Here is a 23,714-nt window from a genome sequence, read left to right on the forward strand (position 1 = left end):
ACAAAATAATGAAGTGCCTAGATTGTAGCTGCCACTGCTGACTTTTAACAGACCAAATAATCATGAATTTGAATCCCACTGGTCACAATTAGCCATAATTGACATAAACAAGATTTTTAGCTGCACTACTCATCAATATATATTTCACTCATCCTGTTAGACAACCCTGCCTCATCACTAGAAAAAATTACGTCCATTTTCAGACACCCCATCCAACCCCCACACTCCTTAGTTTTAGATCAAGTTTAGGAAAGAACAAAATACCTGGCTGCTTATAAAGTTTCTTTCAAGGGGAGGGAGGGGAGAGAATGCCTGACTTGGGCCCAAATTTGCATTCAATTCCCATTTTTCAGATACTCTCACACTAGGGAAAAGTAGAAGTTTCATGCTCCATAGGTACACTCCTTTCTTTCATAGCACCAATACACCTGCAAGGATCTTACCGCAGCATGGTTCTTCATGTAGCATGGTTTACAGACAGGCTTGTCATTCACCATTACATAGATTTCCCCAGCCAAAACACAATCACAATCAAAACAGCAAAAGTGCTTCAGATGCCAGTTTTGACCTTCCGCTTGGGTATATTCATTGCTGAATATTAGCTATGAGGAAAATACAACAAACATTAATTCATGCATTTGAATAGTATTTCCTTCAATAAAGATAGCCTCAGGATGTTTTGTAACTTCCCAGTAACTGTAGTTATTTCCACACCACAAGTGAATGTGTTAGTTTGACTTTGTTTCCAAAACCTTCCCATTCATTTATTGTGAATAGTAAATGCCAAAGACATCAGGCAGCCTGTTTTCTGTAGTCTGCATAAGGTGTACCGTAGTAAGGCACTCCACCTAGTGTCCCTTTGTGAGGGAACAGTTTGTGTATTACATACTCATCCTTGCAGACTGCACAAAAAGACCCCCAAATCCAAAACAAAACTGTGGATTTTCCCAAATGCAGTGTGTCCATTGCAAGGAACTAGAGCCGACATGTAACTGCAAACAGCTAAGACTGGTGCAGGGACATCATCCCCTGTACTGAAATACTTCACTTCAAATCACATTCAGTTTTCAGAATGGCAAACCTGTGTTTTAAAACAAAGGACTGGGATCTTTCCTACCTCATCACATCCAGCACAGCGAGGTTTTTCACTATCACAATAATGTCTTCCACAGTACAGGTTACCATTCTTCCAGAAATAGATCATGTCTACTAGAAGTTCACTGCAAGTGCAGCAGACAAAACAAGCTGGGTGCCACAATTTGTCATACCCAGCACGCTCTGCGTAGACAGCTGGGTCACCTTCTTTCATGTTCAGTTTGCAGCGATAGCAGAACTGGAAATAATTTATTACAAAATTAAGTAATTCTATGAAGAGATATGTTTACGGCAATTATATGTTACCTACGTGTTTCAAAAATTCCATTTTCCTAGACTGAAATTAAAGCATTACTTTACCTCCATGATCAGATAATATGACATGAAGCCACAGTACAGGCTTAACTAGGCAATTCAAGATGATTTACACACTGACATAGCACTAGTTAAGTGGATTATTACATTTTGCTATACTTGCATTCTTGGAATTACGGTCCAGTTCCTATAAAAGATTCCAAGAGATAATTAAAATTCATGTTATGTTTTATGAGGCTCACATGCTTAAGAATAAGGAACTTCCATCAAAGCTAACTGACTAGACTAAGACTGGAATACGTGACAAGAAAACAGCTGTGTACTTATAGGTCATGAGAAGATCAAGCCTTATCACCATCACCAATGAGGAAAAATTTATTACTGTTCAAACTCATTCTGCTTAAGGCTGCATTCTAGGGCTGCTCAGTCACTTTTGGCTATTGTCCAATATGCTGTGATTAACCATCTTGGGATGAGGAAAGCAATTATGGAAAAATAACTAAAAATTTTATGAACATACTACACTACAAATAGTCCCCCAGAAGTTCATAGATGATCTTCTGCTCTATACCTTCTTACAGAGAGGATTTTGTCATCAAGTCAAAGAACACAGGTGGCTTATGTAACTGAAACAGTTTAATCTATGGTTTAATCATTGATTTTGCATTTCCTGCAGTCCAATCAGTCTGAGGACTGGGCTGAGTGTTCTGGGATGGTTCCCTCCACAATCTACATTACTACAAGTCCAGCCCCTAATGGACTTTTTTTTTTCTTTTAAATATTAAAAGAAAGTCTCAGCTATAAAGTCCATTGGTCAGATTCTAACACTTGCTTCAGATGAACAATTCTAAAATACAGAGGGAAATACATCAAAAGGGTAGAGAGAACAGTCTATCAAACAAATAAAAGGGGAAGTATAAAAACATTTTTAAAGCTTTTTGAGTCTTCTTTCTGCTCCAGAACTCATACTCTCACAGAAGTCAGTTGGCAAGTTTAGTAGTATGACCCTGAGCAACACAAGATGATACTTTTACCCATCACTCATAGCATCCTCAGCCTTAGAAGACTAAAAGGCAAAGAAAATAGCTACTAATAGTTACTTTAAAAAAAGGTAACACTTATTCTGCAGAGTATCCATTTTTCTGTTATTCAGCTTTTAATCATAGTGAAACAATGTCATTATTACAAAGACAAGTATTATAGGTAGATTTACATCACCAGTGGAGACCTTTTTTTTTTTTTTTTAATCTCATGCTAAGAGAACTGCAGTCCATTTCTATAAATTCACTTTTTTTTTTTTTTTTTTTTTAAATGCAGTCTGCTTTAAAGCATTGAACTTGCAAGAGATGCCAAAGAATACATACTTTCAGACTCAGTCAGGAAGATGACTGATGACAAATAATTTGGAAAACAAAGATGCAGAACTAATGGATAGAAAAAAAAGTGTAAACAAGGAAAATGATTCTCCTGTTAAGTGTTCGTCAGCTCTGTGTCTGTGGTTCTGAGCTGCTTAAGAGAAAAAAATTTAGATATTCTCAGCTAAACCCAGTAGCATATTCAGCCCCACAGCAGAAGTCACAGAAAATCCTTAAAAATAATGAGAACTTAGGCATATTATTTAGGTAATAGGGGTACATTTAGCACCTAAAAACATATAAGCAACTCAAAAGCACACTGTTTTGCTTTTAAACGTCTTCCTAGGTCACTACGAAGAGTGATAAGAAGTGTCTGGCCTAAACTACAGCAGCCTTGCTCAGTCAGGTAGCTGAGTTAACCCTCCCTTCACCCCAAACTTCTTAGGAAGTAAAAAAAAAAGTGTAATGTAAAACCAAAGCACCTTTTGATACAATTATTCAACAGGAAGGACATGAACTCCCTTGACTTAAGGCAGTCCAAATCAGTTGGCCAGCAGGGTACAATCTAAGGTGTACGTTTCTGTAGGCTTTACTCAAGGAGGTAAGTGAAGAATTGCTGTGATGAAACTAGGGTAACTCAGCAGAAAAAGCTGAATTGCACAAAATGACAGTGATCTATCAGGCCATTATGAAATAACTCTTTAAGGACTACATAATGTCAGAATATCCAAGAAAAGAAAATGGTGAAAATAACAGAATAACTCAATTCTGAAAGTAGCCACAGATAACCAGACCAGTTTGGCACAGATGATGACCGATTACAGCAAGTAGAGATGGTCAAAGCTAAATTTTAAGTGTTCACTTCATATTCCATCCGAAGTGTGCCAGATGAAATATAGTCGGTTGGTTAAACACAAAAAAAACCCCACACTCACTGAAAGACATATGCTAAAATTATGTTAACAGATATACTTTTATCTTTATCTAGAACTTGAATATTCATTTTTTCCCATAAGTAACCTAGAGACAAATCATTTTTTATTTTGGGACTCAAAAGAGCACAAAACAGTAACACTTCTGGAAATCAAGTAACAGGAGTTTTTGCCACCCTGAAGTGAAAGTCTACTACCAGAAAGCAATGGAAGAGTGAAGAATGGCTTAAGGAATTGTTGGTAAGAAGCTACTTTAATTTGGTACTTCACTTATTGTGCCCCTATTTAGGATTCATAAATAGGTAGCTGAGACATGCACAGCAAAAGTTTGCAGGATATAATAAAGCAGTTCTGACATAAGTGTAGTTTTAGCAATATCAGTGAAAACAGGGTAATTTTCCATTACTCATTTTTGTTGAGCTATTTCAAGACAAAAATTACATGCCAAAGGGAAAAAAAAATATCGATCTGAACAGCTGGCTAGTCAACAGAGCGGTTGTGCAATCATAGAGCCTGGCTTGCTGCAGGTGGGAGGGAGAGGTGTAACTTTACTATTTCTTAATTTCATTTTAAAGACAACTCATCAGTTGTGTAATCTCAGTGCTTTTCCAAGAAGGACGAAGAAAACACAGGCTACCAAGGTTAAACTAAACTCTTGAAGAGTGGAGCAATCAGTCCTTAAGACTATACAAGTTTCTTCATTATTATTCTGCAAAGGCCATCCTGCTATACTGTATCTCCCAGCTAACATTTTGTGCAATGGGCATGGATAGATGATCTAGGAAGTTGTTTATTTGTTGCAGCTTACTAAATACTGTTAGCAGTCAAGGGTTCTGAGCAAACACTAACACACATTTCCAATTCCCCCTTCCTTCTTTCTCTCCCCATATTCTTAGCGTTCCAAATTAACAATGTTAATTGGATTAAAATGACCAGAGAGAACACTCAAATGGTAACCTACCTTTCATTTCTCATACTTACATACTGAGATGCCTTCTGATCTGCTGACTTGCCCTCCATTGCTCCTACAGCAGCTGAGGTGCCTCTGTCACCATTATTCACGTTATTCTTCTCGGTAGCTTTAGCTTCCACCTCACCAGGAAGCTTGATATCTCCTACGCCGAGTGCCTCGTTCTTATACTTCTTCACAAATTGTTCCATCTGCTTCACTTCGCTGGGAGATAGCTCGTGGCATTTTGAAGGATCCTGATCATGAGCGGGCAGCTGCTTTGCCAACTGTTTCTTCCTGTACTGTGCGCCTTCTGAGCCAGCAACAGGCTGTTTCTCCTTTGGAAGCATCTGCATATACTGTCTAGCCTAAACCAAGAGGAATTAGACATCAGATGCCACTTCAGCTATAGACCCATCCTTTTAAAAACAAACAAATGACTAAAATCAGCTCTATTGTTGTTAGAGACAGCCAAATTTCTCAAAAACAAGGTTCTTTCCGTAAACACTAAGCTCCCAAAACATAGTAGATGCAGATAAAAATACAGCAGGCACATTAATTGGCTTCTTCCCAGCATAAGGGACAGGCTTTCTTTTATGACTTTTACAATGTGTAGAATACTTACTCTGAGAAGTAATAACTCTGAACAGTAATTAACATTTACATAGCACTCTGTCTCTTAAACTGTCTAAAAAAACCCACTGATCATCAGGATAGCTTTAAGAAGTAGAAGCTGAAATATCTTGCCTGAGGCACACAGCCCATTGCAGAAATAATTCTAGCCAAATAAAGAAGAAAGCTTCATTTTAATAAAGCAAGGACAAGCCTAGGAAGTGAAAACTGTAACTGAATGTTAAGCAACAGTGAATTTAGATTGGAATGTTTAATTCATTCCCTGAAAAACAATATTTTAGAGAGGCAGGTCAGAGCTAATATGATTCTAGCATGGATCACAAAACCCAGCAGTACAGTAAGTTAACAATTAAAGCCTGAAAACTGAAGCAAAATCCTCAGAAGGCTATCTACTGTCTCATCTATTTGAGCTGCAAACATACTGGAAGCGAGCTTTTCCTTTGGATGTCAACACTGAACTTTTTCTTACCATATACAGTAAAAGCTATATGCAAGCCAGTGTTCCCCCTTAACTTTAAACAACGGCTTTTTTTTTTTTTTTAATTTTAAACCCACACTCCATCCAGTTTTTTCAAGTTCTACTAAAAAAGGCAGATTAGAGAAACTGCACTCCAGAGGACTTACAAATAACATTTCTTATTTTCTTCTTAAGAAAAAATAAAAATATTTGAAGTAGTCCATACAGAGGAGCTACAAGAGGCAAATTTATCCTTTTGATAAACTCTACTTGTTCATCTCCTATCAACCCCTGCCTTAAACACAAAGAAAAAGCAGCTTTGACTTACAAGTGTCTGATTCTGAACAGGAGGAGCCCACTCATAAGTGACAGTATTGATGGATATATTCTTCTTGGCTGGCACTGGATTAGTCAGTATCATCACATTACGTTTATACATGGGAATGCCATCATTTTTCAGCTTTGCAATAAGGGTTGTGTATTTTGTATCTTCAAAGAGTTTCCCCACTTTCCGATCTTCCTCATTGCTTGTGAGGACATCATGCTCTTCCTGGCCACATTTGCAGTTGCGGCATATTTTTCTGAAATTCAGAGAAATAGCAGCAAAGTTATAAACTCAGCTGCAAACTACATCTCACACTAGCTGCATGCACAGTAATGTCGTCACTGGGAATCTCAAACCTTGTTTTCAGTGTTTTGGTAAGGGCATATGAATTGTTCTCCAATTTTTCAAAGACCTCTTGAGGATATTCTTGATTTCTTCTGTTAAATCCTTTGTTTACCAAGATGATGATCACAGAGATATTTACCACTTACATTAGCACTTGTTAATAAAACATCATTCTTTCAGTGAAGCTACAGTACAGACCTTGCACATACATGTCTTATCACCCACCTATCAGATTTATTATGGGGAGTCATTGATCAGTTATGACCTAAATGCACCCACATGATAGCCAGTGATCATTTAGTTAGGCTTTCAGTTTGTAAGGCTCTCTTTATACACTCAGTTTCACATTCTGTACTATTTCCTCCACTATGCCTATTTGCCAATTACTCAAAACACTTGCTTGCAGCCCTATAATGTTTTGTTTTCCTAGAAAGGAAAAAAAAATGCATACAGCCATATGTAAAGTACAACTGCACCAAGATCTCTTAAATGCTGAACTTCCGGACAGAAGATGACAGAAGAGCAATTTGCTTATACAGACAAAGCCCTTCAAACAGCTCTGAACCAAGTCAAAGGTACTCTGGTACATGCTGTACAGAGAATTTCCACAGATAATAACTTTAAAAGGTAGAAGGCTCTACTTATTCAGATATAAATGGAATTATTCTTTAGTATACAACACATAACACATTTGAACTTCTTTGATTAAAGGGTTTTGGATCATAATGTATTAATTTAAGCATAATTAAAAATTCACATATAATAAGCAAAACCTTGAATTAGACAAGCTAATGTATTGTTTATTAACGGATTTCCTAGAGCTTCCACTCAAGCCATAGTATATGGAATCAGTGACGTTAGAAGTGAACTTCAACGCATCCTAAGAAAACTGATCCAACTTCTGGATCTCTGTTGAGCTTGAACAAGCAGTATTTTACCTCATTATCTATTCTTTATGTAGTGAGTAACATAAAACAGATGTCTGTAAAATGCTTTTCAACCCTACCCACCAGAATCCATCTAACACTCAGATTATCTACACCTTGCTTTCCAAAAATCTTGAAGGAAAGATGCACACCTTATCTTAAGGCATGTAACAAGTACATGTCCTGCCACACTGCAGGAACATGCCATGACTGCCACAGGCCCAATAAACGACAGAAGGGAGGAGGAAAGAGGACCTACATAGAGTTGATCACACGATAGACATAAGAAAGTGACCAGCCCCAAATATACACACTATACATGACCAGAGGTACCCTGGTTTACAATGTTTACTAACATTTTATTGTGACACATACAGCCCTGGTCATGTGATTATCCAACTTAGCTATTCAAAATCAGTCACTCTAGAAACAGTCAGCAAAACAATATCAAGGAGGACAGATACCCCTGTGTAACAAGAACTTCTACAAAAGGTCAATAATCAGAGTTAAAATTTTTTTACATATATTATATATATATAAAAAAATTATACATGTGCTATTTGATGGTTTGTATGATTTCCAACTCACCCCCATGACAGAAAAACAAGAGGCACAAATTTCAAAATTAACACTTATCTATGAATCTGTGACTGAGTAAACACTAAGCACTTTGCAATCTCCCAGCTTAATAAAACATTCAAACATGGACAAGCATAGCCCATTAAGCCTAAATATGTTAGGCATAGGTACATAGTATCTCTCTATATTAGAGATACTATGCAACTCTCAAGCACTTGCAATATCAAATTCTTTATGATAGTCAGCATCACTCTACACAAGTCCCTGAGATAATACTTGGGCTATTTAAAAGAATAAGAAAGCAATTTATGTTCAGTTTGCTCATCTTTTAAGGTATAATCACATGCACACTTATTACCAGCTCCTAATTGTCTTCACAACCTGAAGGTAGTTGGCAGTATCAGACCTTCCTTTTTCTGAGTTTAGTTCATTAATACATCAGTGACTAACGTGCAGTTATATGCCCCATGGTGTGCCTGAAACTTGACTTCAAGCACTTATTTCATTCAAGCAATTTTTTACCAGATATTTTCTCCACTTTAATGCAACCTTTAGCAATAATAAGACCTGATTTTAGCCTTGCCTCTTGACAGGATGTGCTCTAATATAACACGTGAGTGAACAGAGGTTCTCAGGCAAACTTCACAGATCGATGCAAGTAAAGTGTAGTTCTGTAATCCTGCTGTTCAGAACTACTATGCTTGCAAACAAATCTGAATGAAAATACTTCAATGTATTGCCTACGTGGTCACAACAGTGGTGTAACAGTTTGTCTAGCTCTCATCAGTCTATATAGCAAGCACTCAGCTGAAGTGAAGGAGCACTCAGTCTGGAGACTTAAGAGCTATCCCCAGCAAGCTGTGCAGGAATTGCTACCCTTCCACTGAAGTTTCTACACATGCTGAAAGAGCCACAAGGGCATCTTACTCTTGCTCAATTTAAGTCCTGAAATGGCACAGCTATTTTCCAATACAGACCTTTCTCTCAGGCATAACATATTTTTGAGAGCCAGTTTCCATTTCCAAATGGGAAAGCACCCTGACTCAACAGCTTTTATCCTCAATGCTACTTTGAAGGCTTAACACATCTCACAACTTTCAGAAATACTGAAATTATTTTTTTTTTTGTTATTATCCTGACAAATTGGTGAAGAAATACTTGTAAATAAATGAAAGCATACAACTTGTCCTCAGATCCTTCCTGGGTCCTACTGTGAAACTGTCATAAAACTCCTGTGGTTTATATTTTAATTGAAAAGAATGAGATCATCATCCTGATTTTCACCTGATGTCCCCCCTCCACCCATCCATCTCAAGCTTGTTTGAATTAAGAAACTGACTGTGCACATTTCAGTCTAATATTTTCTCCTTGCTCTTTGAATAGCGAGGCCTGAATTAGAGGTCAGGCACTGCCTTTTCTTTAAGGCTGCTCTAATGATTTATAGAACAGATGGCTGATGCAGGACTCTGCCTACGTTCAGTTTGCAAGATGCTGTTACATGGGCTACATTACAAAGCTACAAGTGGGGTGGTGCTGTCATTAGGGCTTCCTGATAATCCAAGTCTCCAAATGCAGGAGAAAACAATCCAGAAAGAATTTGGAGGATGCCAAGTCACAGCTGATGTCAGCATATCTTGGTAAGTTCACAGGGGAGTCCCCAAGGCTGCTGCTGTTTCCCCTGCTCCCCAAATCTCAACTGGATCTCAGCTGTGTGAGCATGTTGGTATGCTGCTAAGAGCCAGAAAAGGCTTTCTGTCCTGACTTATAATCCCCTTTCTTTAATAATTCCCAGAGATATCCAAAGATATCCAGTTGACATTTACACATACTACTTGCAATAAAGAGTATTCTTCTCAATTTAAACATACCTTCTTCCACTAAGCTGTCACATCAGTCTTGTTCATCAGGAGCTGTCCCTTCTGCAGGAAGAATATGCCAATTGCCTCTACTTCAGCTAGATTAGCTGGTTATTACTTTGCTATGATACAGCCATCTTTCTTCAGTTAACCCATCCCATTATTATCTCAAACTCCTACTTTACAGGTTTATCTGTAAACTGAAACCTAGTTTTTAGTCTCAGTTTTAAAGCGAGCACCTCAAATACCTCAGAACAACCAGTTGCTATTATATACACACATACACATACAGAGACAGAGATGCTATTATATACACACATACACATACAGAGACAGAGATTCATCTCCCCTGACCCCACCTAGAAGACAGCCAGCAAGACTTTTTTGTTCTCCCCCTCTGCTTTGTCACTGAGGGGTGATAACAGGGAAGGAAAAGGAGGAGGCTGCCCCATCTCCCCCAGTTTTCTTACACTTGAGTACATTCACCAAAACTACTACTGGAGGAGTAATTAGAGACTGCTGTTCATGTGCTTGCAGCTCTAGGACTTAAGCAAAGAAGAGAAGATTTGACTGGAGGAATATTGCACATGCTGGAAAGCTTTTCCTGTTCAAAACAGGATAGATAGGGAGGAAGGTTCAGCATTTGTGGAATTAAAAGTTGCACATCACTGTTAAAGACAGACAGTGGATTGTGTCTTGTTTTCACGTCTTGGGCAGGCAGAAAAGAGAAGAAGGAAGATACATAGATCCTATCTTCTCAGGCTTGTGAATTCCCATGTCATGGCTTTCTACAGAATACAAGGATCAAGGATTTCCAGTTCCTTCTCCAAAACCAAATCTTGCCCATCCTCTTATTTTTGCAGGTTTTGGTCTATGGAGGAAGAATAATTCAGACTGTCACCCTTTCTACACTAGTTGTGCAGTAGTTCATAGCGACAGGAAACATTTTCAAGCACAAAGGAGCTCTCAACAAATATTTGGCAAAAGACATAAGCCTCCTGTCCTCTGCATAGAGGAGAGGTGAAAAGGGAAAAAAAAAAGCCCTTTCCTTGATCCCTTTTGTTACAATAACTTGATATTAATGCAGCTATTGTAAGCTGTAAATGCTCTGAACCATACCTCAGCACTTGCCTGACAGCCTTAGTTTCAAAGGATATTAAAGCCAACTTTAAGCCATCTTTGCCTTCCAGGGACTGTATAGGCACAGAAGAGTCAGACACTGACAGCGGTCATTCCCAAGCTCAAGATTCTTGTCTCCAGAAGCTTTTTAAGATCTTGGCAAGCCACACAGGAGACAATTAGCACTTTCCGGTAGATATGACTAAGATAAATCAGAATGTTCTCTCCTGCTTGCTGGAGCTTGTCTCCAGTCCCACACCCCCCTCTAGTGGGAAGTAGGCTCCCAAAGAAGAAAAATCTATAGCAAGTAGTATTCTTTTGCAGTCAGCTTTCCCTGCTAATTTTGCAGAGGCAATTCTGCAAGCTGAAGGCATTTTAATATCTGAACTCAGACCCTGCCTACTGTTTCAGCTAAACTTGGAAGGAAATTTGATTCCAAGGGCAATTTTAAAAGCAAAACAGTTATTAATACTCTGAGATAAAACAGGTAATTCTTCACCATTTGATTATTACTGTGGTGCTTGGTGTAGCAATTTGCATTTAGCTTACAACAGGAGGCTTTCAAAACTTCAGAACTAAGGAACAAGTTTTAATACGGGCTTTGTTTATCACTATTTCCGTACCAGCCAATTTTAACAGTTCTGCATCTATATAATTATCCCACACACAGGGCCAAGAGTTATAGCACCTTCAAAGCCCTCAAGCTCCAAGCTCTCCTGTGTCCTACACCTCAGAAGACTATTGTATTTTCTGAATACTACAGCTATAGAGAAGAATATGATGTAGTCACACTGTGTAAAACCCTGATATCACATGAATATACTTGCATTCTTTCCTGCACTTTCCAATATGACTACCCAAAGGCAGAATTTATGCTTTTTTGTGTAGAAATAAAAAGACCAATTACACTACTCCACTCTGAAGCATGGCAGAGTTATCGGGTATTACTGTAGAGAGTAAGAATTATGTCACCAGCTTCACTCCAGCCAGGAGAGGGCAGTGTCACCCTGTACAGGCCACAGCTACAAGTAAAAGCTACTGATACAGTAATATGAAAGCAAACGATTGCTATCCCAGTTAAACTTCACAACTTTGACAGCTTCTCTAGCCACAATCTCTAGTTCAACACCTGTCTCTTACAGATGAGACAACGTAGCATGAACTACCAAAAGCAGTTCAAGTTTAATTACCAATTCAAAGGTAATATTCTTGTCCACTTCTGCTAGTTTGACTTCCACCTAAAATTGAGTTTCAGCTTTTTAAGCTAAGCAAACAGATATTCTGATGGCTAAGTACACAGATATTCCAAATCATCCCCTTCTGTCTACGTGATGACTCCTGAAATCTAACACAGAAAACATATATTAATATTTTTCCTTTATAAACTGTTTATGCAGAGTTGATTTAATTGACTTCAGTTTACATCCTCTTTGCCCCCAAAGCAGCTGCAGTGTAGAACAGCAATTTTCCAACCCACCACATGAGAGAAGCTGAGACTTATTTTTTCAGAGGTAGATTCCACACTGATCTGATACCAGGAAGAAGCATCTCAGGCATATTACAGCCTCCCCATTGTGTACGCATTCCAGTTTCCAAATTAAAACTTCAGTCTCAGCTAAACAGCTGGTATGACAGGATTACTATTTTCATATTTCTTTTTCCTTACTTGCTCTTTAAATCCTCTGCTGTCTACAGACTCTCGCTTCATAAGAAAACACGTGCTCTGAAAAGCTACATATTCAGGATCTACCACAAGGGACCCTAATCACAGGAGCCTAGTGAAACAATAAAAACCAAAAAACCCAAAACACATACCCCAAGAAACAGACACTGAATGAGATCAACTTTCTAACTTGGCAAGCATACTATTATGTGACCACATTGCTTTAGGCATTTTATTCCTTTTTATTCCAACTTCTTTCCTGATGAAGAATAGGCTAGGAATTACAAGGTCCCTTGATAATGAGAACTAAGAATAAGAGAAAACAAAAAGAAAGTTGAAAAAAAGCTAATTGGCCTAATCTTCTTTCACTTGGTATTTCCCCATCTCTCAAGCAGAAAGTGATATGACTTCTCATCTAATTATAGATAACAATACTATCTATTCCCACTTTTTTAAAATTGTTTTATATAAGTACTTATATATACACAGGTTAACTGTGTTCTGTTAGGTTTTTCTTGTACTACATCCATAAATCTACCTCAGTGACTTTTTTTAAAAAGCCTTTCCATAAGCTACTCCTGTCTTATATACTAGTAGATAGTTGTGATCACCTTAAGATATTACCACTACCAGAACCATCCAGTCCATTATTTATATTTTGTTTCTATAGTGACATATTACGGATACTTACTGAGAAGCTATAACCTCACCAGCTTCCATAAACAAATCTTTGCAGTCTGTTTTGACAGGTTATTTTCTAAATTCATTCTCAGTTGCAACCAAATACTTGGGTATAGATTTAATATGTCTGAGGAATTACCTGCATTTGTTGCCACTCTGGCTATGTTGGAAAAACTACAGTAAAAACGCCTACAAAAGAAAAGCCTGCTGTGGATACAGTTATGAGTGTAGCCATGTAGCATTGGAGAAACTTAATTACTTTCATCAGCTAGCATATGCTAACACTACTGACATTTATTTGTACATCCTTTGTAGACTATTCACTTTGAAATTGGTGCTGACTCTTTTTTCCCCCCTTCAAAACCCAGAATCAATAGACTACATTTCAAAGCACACCTAGGATAACTAATGAACTGAGCTAGCCAGAGCTGTGTGTTCAGGTTTCAGTAAAACACGAATTCTTAATGGAATTCAAAGTTCTTGCAGAAGTAATGGCATACACCACAGTGTAATCTCTTTACTGCAAAGATCATCAGCTCTTATTGGTTTAAGTATAGTGCATCATCCAAGGTCAAATACTATTTGATAAACTTCCTTAAAATTTGACACTTTCCGCACTCTTACCCACCAAATCATTTGCAGATGCATACAAAGTTTCAACTTCTTTTGAATGCAGATAAGATAATTTTAACTGAAATCCCAGATCAAAAGTTATGCATTTGGCTAGAAGCTGAGAAAGCGTTTCGTTACTGAGATACAGCATTCTTTCTTGTCATCTCTCTCACTGTAGGCATAGAGATGCTTTTACTTCAACTGTTTATTAAACTGATGCAAATGCTTCAACAGAAGTACTACCATTGACTTCAATGAAGATGAAATATATATTCGTAAGGGGTTATCTACTTCAATACTCTGTTCCAATGCTGCAAAGCAGTCCTGGCCCTGAATCTGAGCACACCTTTTTAAAGTGTCTGAACAGTAGAATAAAAAATAATAATAGAAAAAAGAGTTAGACATTTGCACACATGTGCCACCACCTGTGATGCTGAGTCACAGTTTGAGACATCCAATCACTTACCTCCAGAAATGAAGCTCAAATCCTTCACACTTATCCTTGCATTTTAAGCAGGGAGCACCAAATCCTTGCTCATGGCCTAACCCCATCTGTTTTAAGAGGAAGAAGGAGGAGAAAAAAAAAAAAGAAAAAGCTACTGTAAGTTTCAAGAAATAAGCTACGCGAATGATCTTACTGCTTCCCTTTACGATATACAACTCACCACTCAAAGGTTAATTGACTATGCTGACATCAGGACAGTATTTTAGGGTTTATCTAGCCTTCTGCTGTAACTCTGTGAAAGTGGTCACACAAGCCCTTTTACACGGTTGAGACAGCAGAAAATCAGCCTTAGCCAAAACCAAACATCTTTTGGTAACTTGTCTCCCCAAACTCTGCAAGCTTCACACGAGAGGAAGCAGATTCTTCACAACCCTTAACCTAGGTCTGTGCCTGTAAAACCACAGTGAGTGAGGCCACAAGATCAAGTCAAAGGACATTTAAGCCAGTTGTCAAGACAAAACAATCTGCAATATAGGACTTGGTAAAATACAAGAGATCAAGAAAGAAACAGATTCCACATTTACACACACTAATTTGAATATCTGATAGTCAGGAATAAAGAACAGATCTAAATGATAAATCTGATATTCCGGAGTATATCTGAAACTACTCTGACAGTGACTGAAAACAGAACACACCTTTCAAGATTGTTTCAGCCAGACACATACCGCTTACTTTCCAAGGAGAAAGAAACAGCATAGTTGGTTAAAGCAATGAGTACAACATGCAATGAGTTTCCCTGTAGAGAGATTAAAAGGGTATACGACCAATTCATAATGCAGAGGAAATATGAGAGAATATAAAAAATGATGCAGAGTAAAGGCTGAGTATTCAACACAAATATATCAACACATCAGCAAATTTAAATGGATAACAGCCACTGAAAGTCAGAAGTGAGAACAGACACCAACCACCATTACTTATGCATCTGTATAATATACTAAATTTAAAATGCCTCTCTCCAGTTCTCTAAACCTTTGGGTAAACCTCAGTCTTGAAGCAGATTAAGAACAGGACTGTGGTCACTGCTGGGTGCACAGGCTCACACCCACCAGGCGCAGGACAACCCCTCCTTACTGTCCCAGCCGCCACTCCAGTAGCATGAAGAACACCCCCAGTTAGCTGCACGTGTATTCGGCAGGAGAGAGAGTAATTGTGACAGATATGGCTCACCTTTCATTTGGCATTTACCATGAATGGAAAGTGAGCTAAATGCTAACAGGTTCTACTTCTAATCTAATTTTGTATTAGAGTCACCAGAACTAAGTTAGACATGATATTATAATAAAAAAGCCTCCAGGTTAGAATTGCCTCTGAAAAGTCATGTTGTTCTTTGTGTGCGTACAAGGATACAAACAGTTCATCTTTCATCTCACTTCTGCCCAAAATGAAGCAGCAGATTATTTGCAAACCACTTGTTCAGGACAGACAGCACACAGCATAATGCAAGGAAGACCGCACTTTCAGTTATTTTATAACTCGAAGGATTAGTCATTAGACATCTCTGAGGAATCACAGACTTTCCTGCAGATAATGGGCTATTAGGAAGAAGAGATCCTTTACAAACTATACAGCTACTGTTTACAACTACAAGGCAAAGACACTAAATTATTTCTTCTTCCTTTCTTATTTTCAGTAAATACATTCCTGCTCTGATCATGACAACACTTTTATTAGCCTAATGAGTCCAAATGTTCTCATGCTAGAGGGGCTAACCTGAAGACAGAGCAGTAGACATGTAAAAGATGAAAGCAAAGAACTTTATCTTCAAAATCATCAACTATGTTTTTGTTTATGCAAAACTAACAATAGTTTGTCTCTACTGAAGGTGGGTGTCTACAGAGGTCCTCTCATCCAGAGGCCTAACACATACATGCGATACATCAGGAAACAACTACAGACTCCTGTCCAGTCATACACACACAGAACAAAGTGTTGCCCAGGATGTTCTCTGAAGAAAAAGAGGAAGCTGAAGCCACACAAAACAAAACCACTTTGTTTTTCATGACAGGTTGTTTTAAATCCTCCTCCCTAAAAGCTGTTGAACTTAATGTGCTTGCACTGCCTGCACAAAAATGCAAAAACTTTGACCCAGATAGTTTTCTCTAGCTGCTATGCCAGCTACAAGCTGGCAATGGTTCCTTTGGTTTGAGTCCCCCTGCTTTAAAAAAAAGGGGGGGGGGAAATGAAGAGGAAGAGGAATGATAAATAATTATTTTGATTTAAATAACTTTAATGATAGTTTTATTACACTATTATTAGAAGGCTTGGAAACCTATGATCACTACGGAGAACTACATGCACAGTACACAGAAATAACCTTAACATTTCGGGAATTTCCAAAGAAGAACCCAAAATGCAAATAAAAATCATTTTCACAGTATATATTTTTTTCAAGACTCCTAACACTTTTTTTAGGCTAAAAGTATTTCTCCAAAGTAAGTTAAGATGACAAAACTTGCACACAGCTGTCCAAACCTCCACCCAAACACACAACAACCAACAAACCTACTCCCATCCTTGCAGCCATCAGTCCCAATTCAGACTTCTTCAGTGACATCAGATTCCACATTTCGTCCACAGTAATAAAGAGCACATTATTAGTAAATGCTTGTGCAACTGTATGAGGCAAATGAACTGAAAGGGCAAGCAAGATAATGACACTTATTCTGAAATGAATTTTTCTGTTTGCTGTGAAAGAGAGAAGGGAAAGATCTCTTTCCATGACAGGTCTGGTCACCTTACGGAACAGGTTTAGCCCAAAACTAACAGGCACATTCAGAACCGAGTTAGACCCCATGCCACATGTTCACAGCCTCTGCCTTTGTTCTGACAGGGAAACTATTTGTCCACTTTCCAAAAATACTAAAGATACTAAAAAAACAGTATACTTTGCTTTTGAGGTTGACTATATATAACAGTCAGCATATGTCAAATTCTTGCATAGTGCTATAACAGGTCTTGTTTCAGCAGTAAGAGAACATCAGCCTCAGAACTGACTCTTCTCCTATCACATGTTCAAGAAATTGAGAGCACCTAAAGCTACAATGCATTTCATCATTGCTGTTGCCTATGTTTATTCTCCATGCCTCCCAAATGACACATAACTGGCTGTGTTGGAGCACCCAGAAACACAGAGTGGGCTGATACCCTAGAAGGGGAATGCATGTCTGAAAACAGGATGGAATCAATTTTCCCCATAAATGGAATTATGGGAGAAGTGGCATAGATAGGTCAACTGAAAGACTGCCAGAGGAAGGTTCCTGCATGTCAACTGTCATTAATTTTTATTTTATAAGAGCAGCTATCCAAAACCATCTGGTATTACTAACATACCCAATACTGATTTAAACAGTCCAAGTATGGAAGATGATATAAATATTATTGAGATCATCTGTTGCATGCTGCTTTCAAGATTAAATAGTCCTCAAGGGCAAAGAATTTTAAATAGTTACAGCTCAGTGAGCATTACTAAAAAACTGCTCTATTTTAACTTGGACTGGAATCTGGTGTCAGAAGTTGACTATCTTTACATTGAAGAGCTATGTAGCTCACTTATCTTAAAACCAAACAATCAAATTCAAGTGTTTAATAGTTTGTTCAGATGGGTAAGATAAACATGGCAGCTGCTACAGTATTGTAGATTGTAGATTACCAGAAACATTTATTGTTATATTTATTGAACATGACTGAGAATGAACATCCAAAAAATCTTTTCTACTCCTTTTAATGTAAATCCTTTGGCAATTGTTGAAGTCTTGCTTCCTTAGAATGCTAATTTTGGAGTTTATATTCCTGTAAACGTAGTAAACTTAACAGAGCATCAGACAAAGCTTTTCCTTACTTGTGAAGCTCGAAAAAAACCCCACACACCCAACATCGACAGATAGATTATGCCTGTAGAGGTAGATGGCTAGCTTAGTTTTTAAGCAGATACAAGTGAAATCATATTTTGGCAGCAATGGTTTCTCCCATGCCGAAGAATGAATGAACTGTGCCACAGCTAACAGTGCTAGTAAAGAACTAATGAAAAAAGGATTAGCTTTTTAAAAGCTAAAAAAGTAATGTCACAAAACCAAAGATTATTCACAGTTACAAAAAATGCAAAGAAAGCAAAGATGATAAAACATAAGAAGATGAATTAAAACATAAGACACACAAGTAATTTTTAAACCTTGTCTACACTTTTCAAAGATCATAGAATAATTTAGGTTGAAAGCGCTCTCTGGAGGTCATCTAATCCAACTGCCCACTGCAAGCAGGTCCAACTAAGCCAGATTTACCTAGGGCCTTGTCCATTTGTGTTTTGAATACCTCTAAGGATACAGATTCAAACTATTACAAAGTTGGTCCACAAAGTGTGTGTGGGGAAAGAATTTTGCATGTTTAATTAGAATTTCCTATGCTGCAACTTGTGTCAGTTGTCTCTTGTATTATCACTGTACACCAACTAAAAAAAGAGTCTGATTCCATCTTTCCTATTCCCTCCCACTACGTAGCTGGGGACAAATGATACCAAGAATATTCCAGTGGAGTTCCACTGGAAATCTTGAATTAATTGTTAAATAGTTATCATCAGTCATCCTCCCCACCCAAAATACAGTCCTCAAAATAAAGCTAGCTACTCAGAGCTTCCTTCCCCTTTAAAAAGGAACCTTTGAGGAACAGAGGTAAGGAGAAGGTGGACGAGGAAGCTGTAAGAAACAGGAGCTCAGCTTGGCATTTCTAGGCCTCTCTGCTACGAGATTTCTTTTGCCTCCTTGGAGCCTTGTCAAGGGATCAGAGCTAACTAGGGTCCTGGTTCCTTTCTTCTCCCTTTCCCCACCATGAGGGGACTGCTGTATTATGTGTAGGATGATTTGTATTAGTCTTCCATCAGGTCACAGACAGTAAAATGCAATACCACTACTTAGCCTCTGCAGAAACAGAAGTACCAAAGCACTTCCGCTGTTTGAGACTGCTCCAGAATTTGAGAAGTTGTGGTTCTGCCTAAAAGCCTTCTTTGAAGTACAATACTCAAAAAACAGTTTTTCATTTGTACAGACACCGTAGAAGGAGAAAGCGACCAGTGTGCTACAATAATTAACAGTGAACCCTAGAACAGACTTAAATGTTCTTTACTTTTTTTTTTTTTTTTTGGGGGGGGGGGGGAGATCTTTCTCCCTTGTGTGTTCAAAGGACAGAAGTAAAGAGATTCTTGATAAAGCTATTCTTGGATTTACTATACTACAAAACCCCAGGACTCTTTCACTTTGACTATTTCTTAACTACTAATCCATTTAGATGTTAGTGGCTGCACATAAAATTGTGATTTTTCCCATTCCAATGCTGACTTAAGGGGGGAAAAAACCCCACCCCACTACAAAGCCACCCCCCAACCCAAAAACTGTACAATACAGCAGAACAGATTGTTGGCAGATCCTAATTTAATTTAGGTTAGGAAGTTCCAAAGAAGTCACATCAAGAATGTCAAAGCCAAATAAGAGGAAAAAAAATAAAAGAACAAAACCCATTAAAAGATTCATGTGTTACACATGCTTTATTGCTGAGATGCAATCTTGCATTACTATATTCTCTTCCAGTAGATTACATCATTAGTAGAAAAACACAACAAAAATTTGATTAGGTTACAGGCTTTAACATAGCTCTTCTGCTTTTAAAATCTATTTCTTATGATGCTAGACTAAAAAACCCCAAACCATAAAAAGTGATTACATCTGGACAATGCTCTTCCTCATAAGACTTCTACAGATACCACACAAGAAAAAAAGCAATGACTTCATCTGTAGTGAAGAGCAGGATCCCATGGACCATTCTATATTTGTTGTTGTTATTTAACATCCGGCTATTAAAATTGATGGCAAGTCTGTTCTAGCTTTTTTAAACGTGCATTTGGATCTAGGGGAAAATTTGACTGGAATTAAGATGCAGCAGCTCTTTTAAGGAACTCTATTTGCACATAAACGAGGATGCCAAAAAGTACTTGCATCCAAGAAAAATATTTGAAAGATGTTCTGAGCAGGACAGGCATAAGTATAAATCAGGGAGCTGCAGACTATCACAGTATACAAGTGCTAAGAATTTATTTTGTTATTATGTCTTTAGCTAAATATCAAACAGCTCAGAATATAAATATTTAAGACACTGCTGCACAGTCTACTGTCAAGAGACTAACAGCTACTACAGATTTCTAAACTAGCTAGAAAACAAAAGTGGTGTTTATTCAGAAAGCCCACTATTATGCTAAACTTGACTGCAGTTGACATGTATTATAACACTGTATAAACCGCCAATACAGAACCATCCACCAGTCAATGCTGCAGAGGCAAATTGAGATTTACTGTCTTTACTGCTCAGCCCTCCAATCCTTCCAAGATGTTTATTTTGAGAGTATGAGTTTTTCTAGAAAAACTAATCTGCTACAAGGATGCAAGTCACCATTGCTCATTACATCCAGCCCTACCTGTTTTAATGGCTTAAGATAACCTATAGCCCAAGGAAGAATCAGTCATTCAGAAGCTTAAGGCTGCCTTGCAAGACCTTCGCATGGTAGAGTTTTGTAAAGTCTCACGTACACTGAAGAGCTGAAAGGAGACAGACTGCCAGGACTACTTCACAGATGACAGATAACCACAACAGTGAGGCTGCACAAAGTGTACTAAAACACTGAAGCAACCTGGAAATGTCACCTTCCTTCCAGACTAGCCCGTACTACCAGGCAATCGCTTGCCGTTTGAGAACCCACACAAACGACTCCATAGGCCAGCCACCTCTCCTACAAAGCAGCCGTTAAGCCATTTGAAGTCTGACAAATCAAGCAGCTTCTCTCAACAATCCTTTTAAAAAATGCTTTCTTGAGATGCTTCTGTCAGCTTGCTTAGAAGAGGGGGCGATAACTTCATTGTCAGAATTCGCATATACTTTGTTTTGAAATCAGTGCTCTTGCCCAGCTGCATCTTCTAGCACTAGGTTTTCAGATCACTCATTAGAACAGGAAAAAATACATATATAAACATATAGAAAAACATATATCTTTTTCAGCCAGTGCTTCTAAAAGAAACCACAGTTACACAAACTCAGACTGAAAATGAGCCACAGTGAGAGTTAGGCAGACTTAAAAGCCACACAAAAACAACAACAAAAAAATATAAAAACATACATAAACACAGACTTAAACACATGCACGACAGTACCCAGAGTATAGTTACGTGCAATGTTATGTGAAATTGTCATGATACAAGCCTCCTTACTCCCTTGACACTGCACCAAGTCCCAGACCTAGGTAACAGGCATGACAAGCCTCCCCCAACACAGCCTTACTCTTCCTACAGGTCTCCAGGACCTACAAGCACCTCAGTTTGCAAGCCTTTATATTACTGCAAAGCATACAAAATATATGTAAGATACATATAAAGTTTTTATGCATATACACACAAACAAAATACATACCCTTTAAAATAAATTGGGCTATATGCTTGACAATATATGTTTTAACCCCAATCCCTCCCCACCCCATGGTGTGGCTTGTAAAAATTGTATTTACTGACGAACAACCATTAATTAGAAAAACACGTCCAGCACCTTTGAGGTAAAATAAATGTTTTTTGCAACTTTCACCCATAAGGCTTTGTTTGCCATTTTGATACTTACCTTTTTTGTTATTTTATCCAGCAGGAAAGAAAAAGTTTTTCTTTTAGCAAGACTTGCACAAGCAAAGCTTTGTGCCTTTAGTGACAAAATACTGTGGCTTGAAGTAAGAGTTCCAACTCACCAGGAAATACCTGGCTTGTAATTATGCCATATCAGCATTTCATCTGATCTTAGAAGTCACACAGTCTTGTATCCAACTAGTTTCTTGGCTTGCTGTCCAGCCATTTCATAATATTTTATGGTCAACCACTTGGGGAATACTTTCACCACAGAACCAAGTGAAAAAAACTTAATTTAGCCATGCTGCCTATGCCAGGCCAGTATCCAGCAATGCCCACCCTAGTTATTTTTTGTCTGGAATACCTGTCTGAATGACAGACAACAACTCACATCAGCACTACATTCTCATTTCTTTTTTAATTGGAGAAGGTGGAGTGGGGGAGAAAAACTTACTGTTTCAAAGTCAAATTAACTCAAGAAGTTCCTATCACACATCTACACTTTTTTTCATACCTTTTTTTGCAGCCAAAACTCACACCTGAATATCTTTGCATTTCCTTAATCTTACTACACATAAGGAACAGTGAAAAAGCTAAGCTTTCTACTATCAGAGGTTTCTATGGCAGTAACACCAAAGCAAACAGTGACGTCAACAGGAAACACAGCCCTACAGATATTACGAGATCATGCTTTGCAAAACACAGATATAATTGATTTTGCTCCTACATATTCTTTACTCAGCTTTCTTTTTATCACTAAAGAGCCTTACAGCTGTCTGAATTAATGACGTCTAAAGCATTCTCTGTATTTGGTTTTCCACCATAAAGAAACAAACTCAACAGACAACTCCTGCACATAGAAAAACTGTACAGACATTACTCATTTGAGAGCTGAGCTTCACCTTCTCTTTCCCCCAACTCCCTTCCCCATTTTCTACCACAACCACGATGCTGCTTTTATAAAGCAAGTACTATCTCATGAAAGCTTTTACAGAACAACAGTACTCATTGTCAGATTCTTATTTTCACTAATAAAGCACGAGACCATACTACAAGCAGGGTTATAAAGCATGACCATGACATAGTGATTCATGTTATGAACTTCACTGAGGTGACAGACAGAGCAAAAATACAGATTAGCAGATCTTTTCTAACAGGGTATTTAATGAAGCATTAAATCTTCAGTTTTCCTATACCCGCAAAGTGAAGTTTAAGAACACTGCATATATTGTATTTGGGAGAACTAGAGGTCTGTTCGCTGAACAAATGCTGTTCAAGTTAGAACTGTTTTCAGGCTTCAGCTCAGTTGTGCAATCGCTTTGTGTATACAAAGCTATCTTCATGATCCTTAAATGCAACAGCAAAGTCCAATTCCCTTTTTTAAAAAAAGGAGAAAAGTACACACTTAGTCTTATATTCCCCTCCCCTTTAAAGAGGTAGTATAATAGTTAGACATTAGTGAATTAGACTTGATGCTGATATAGTAACTGAGTGCCTTGCAGCTATATTTTTTACACTGTAAGAGTTATTTTCTGTCTCTGAAGAGCATGGTGACCTTAGCCACTCACAAAAAGTTATATATGATTTTGGAAGAACATGTGTATGTTCTGCAGGTATTCTCAGTGATGAAAATTCAACTTGAAATTTCTGTTTCTTGAAGACCGTGGCTGTCCAGGATGCAGGATTCAGACAAAAGACAAATCTGGCTATATGGCAGA

General features: G+C 38.0%; 1 protein-coding gene across 2 annotated transcripts in view; it reads right to left on the minus strand.

The window, feature by feature from the left end:
- Positions 1-23,714, minus strand: part of TES (testin LIM domain protein) — a 30,247-nt gene that overhangs the window by 2,284 nt on the left and 4,249 nt on the right. For both annotated transcript variants that reach the window (XM_026097357.2, XM_026097358.2), the window contains exons 2-6: positions 14,309-14,394; positions 6,065-6,317; positions 4,679-5,014; positions 1,118-1,333; positions 444-602 (exon numbers count right to left, since the gene is read on the minus strand). In XM_026097357.2, coding sequence (XP_025953142.1) covers positions 444-602; positions 1,118-1,333; positions 4,679-5,014; positions 6,065-6,317; positions 14,309-14,394 — 1,050 coding nt within the window. The remainder of the gene's footprint in view (positions 1-443; positions 603-1,117; positions 1,334-4,678; positions 5,015-6,064; positions 6,318-14,308; positions 14,395-23,714) is intronic.

The sequence above is a fragment of the Dromaius novaehollandiae genome, chromosome 1 (assembly GCF_036370855.1).
Source record: "Dromaius novaehollandiae isolate bDroNov1 chromosome 1, bDroNov1.hap1, whole genome shotgun sequence".
Lineage (NCBI taxonomy): Eukaryota > Metazoa > Chordata > Aves > Casuariiformes > Dromaiidae > Dromaius > Dromaius novaehollandiae.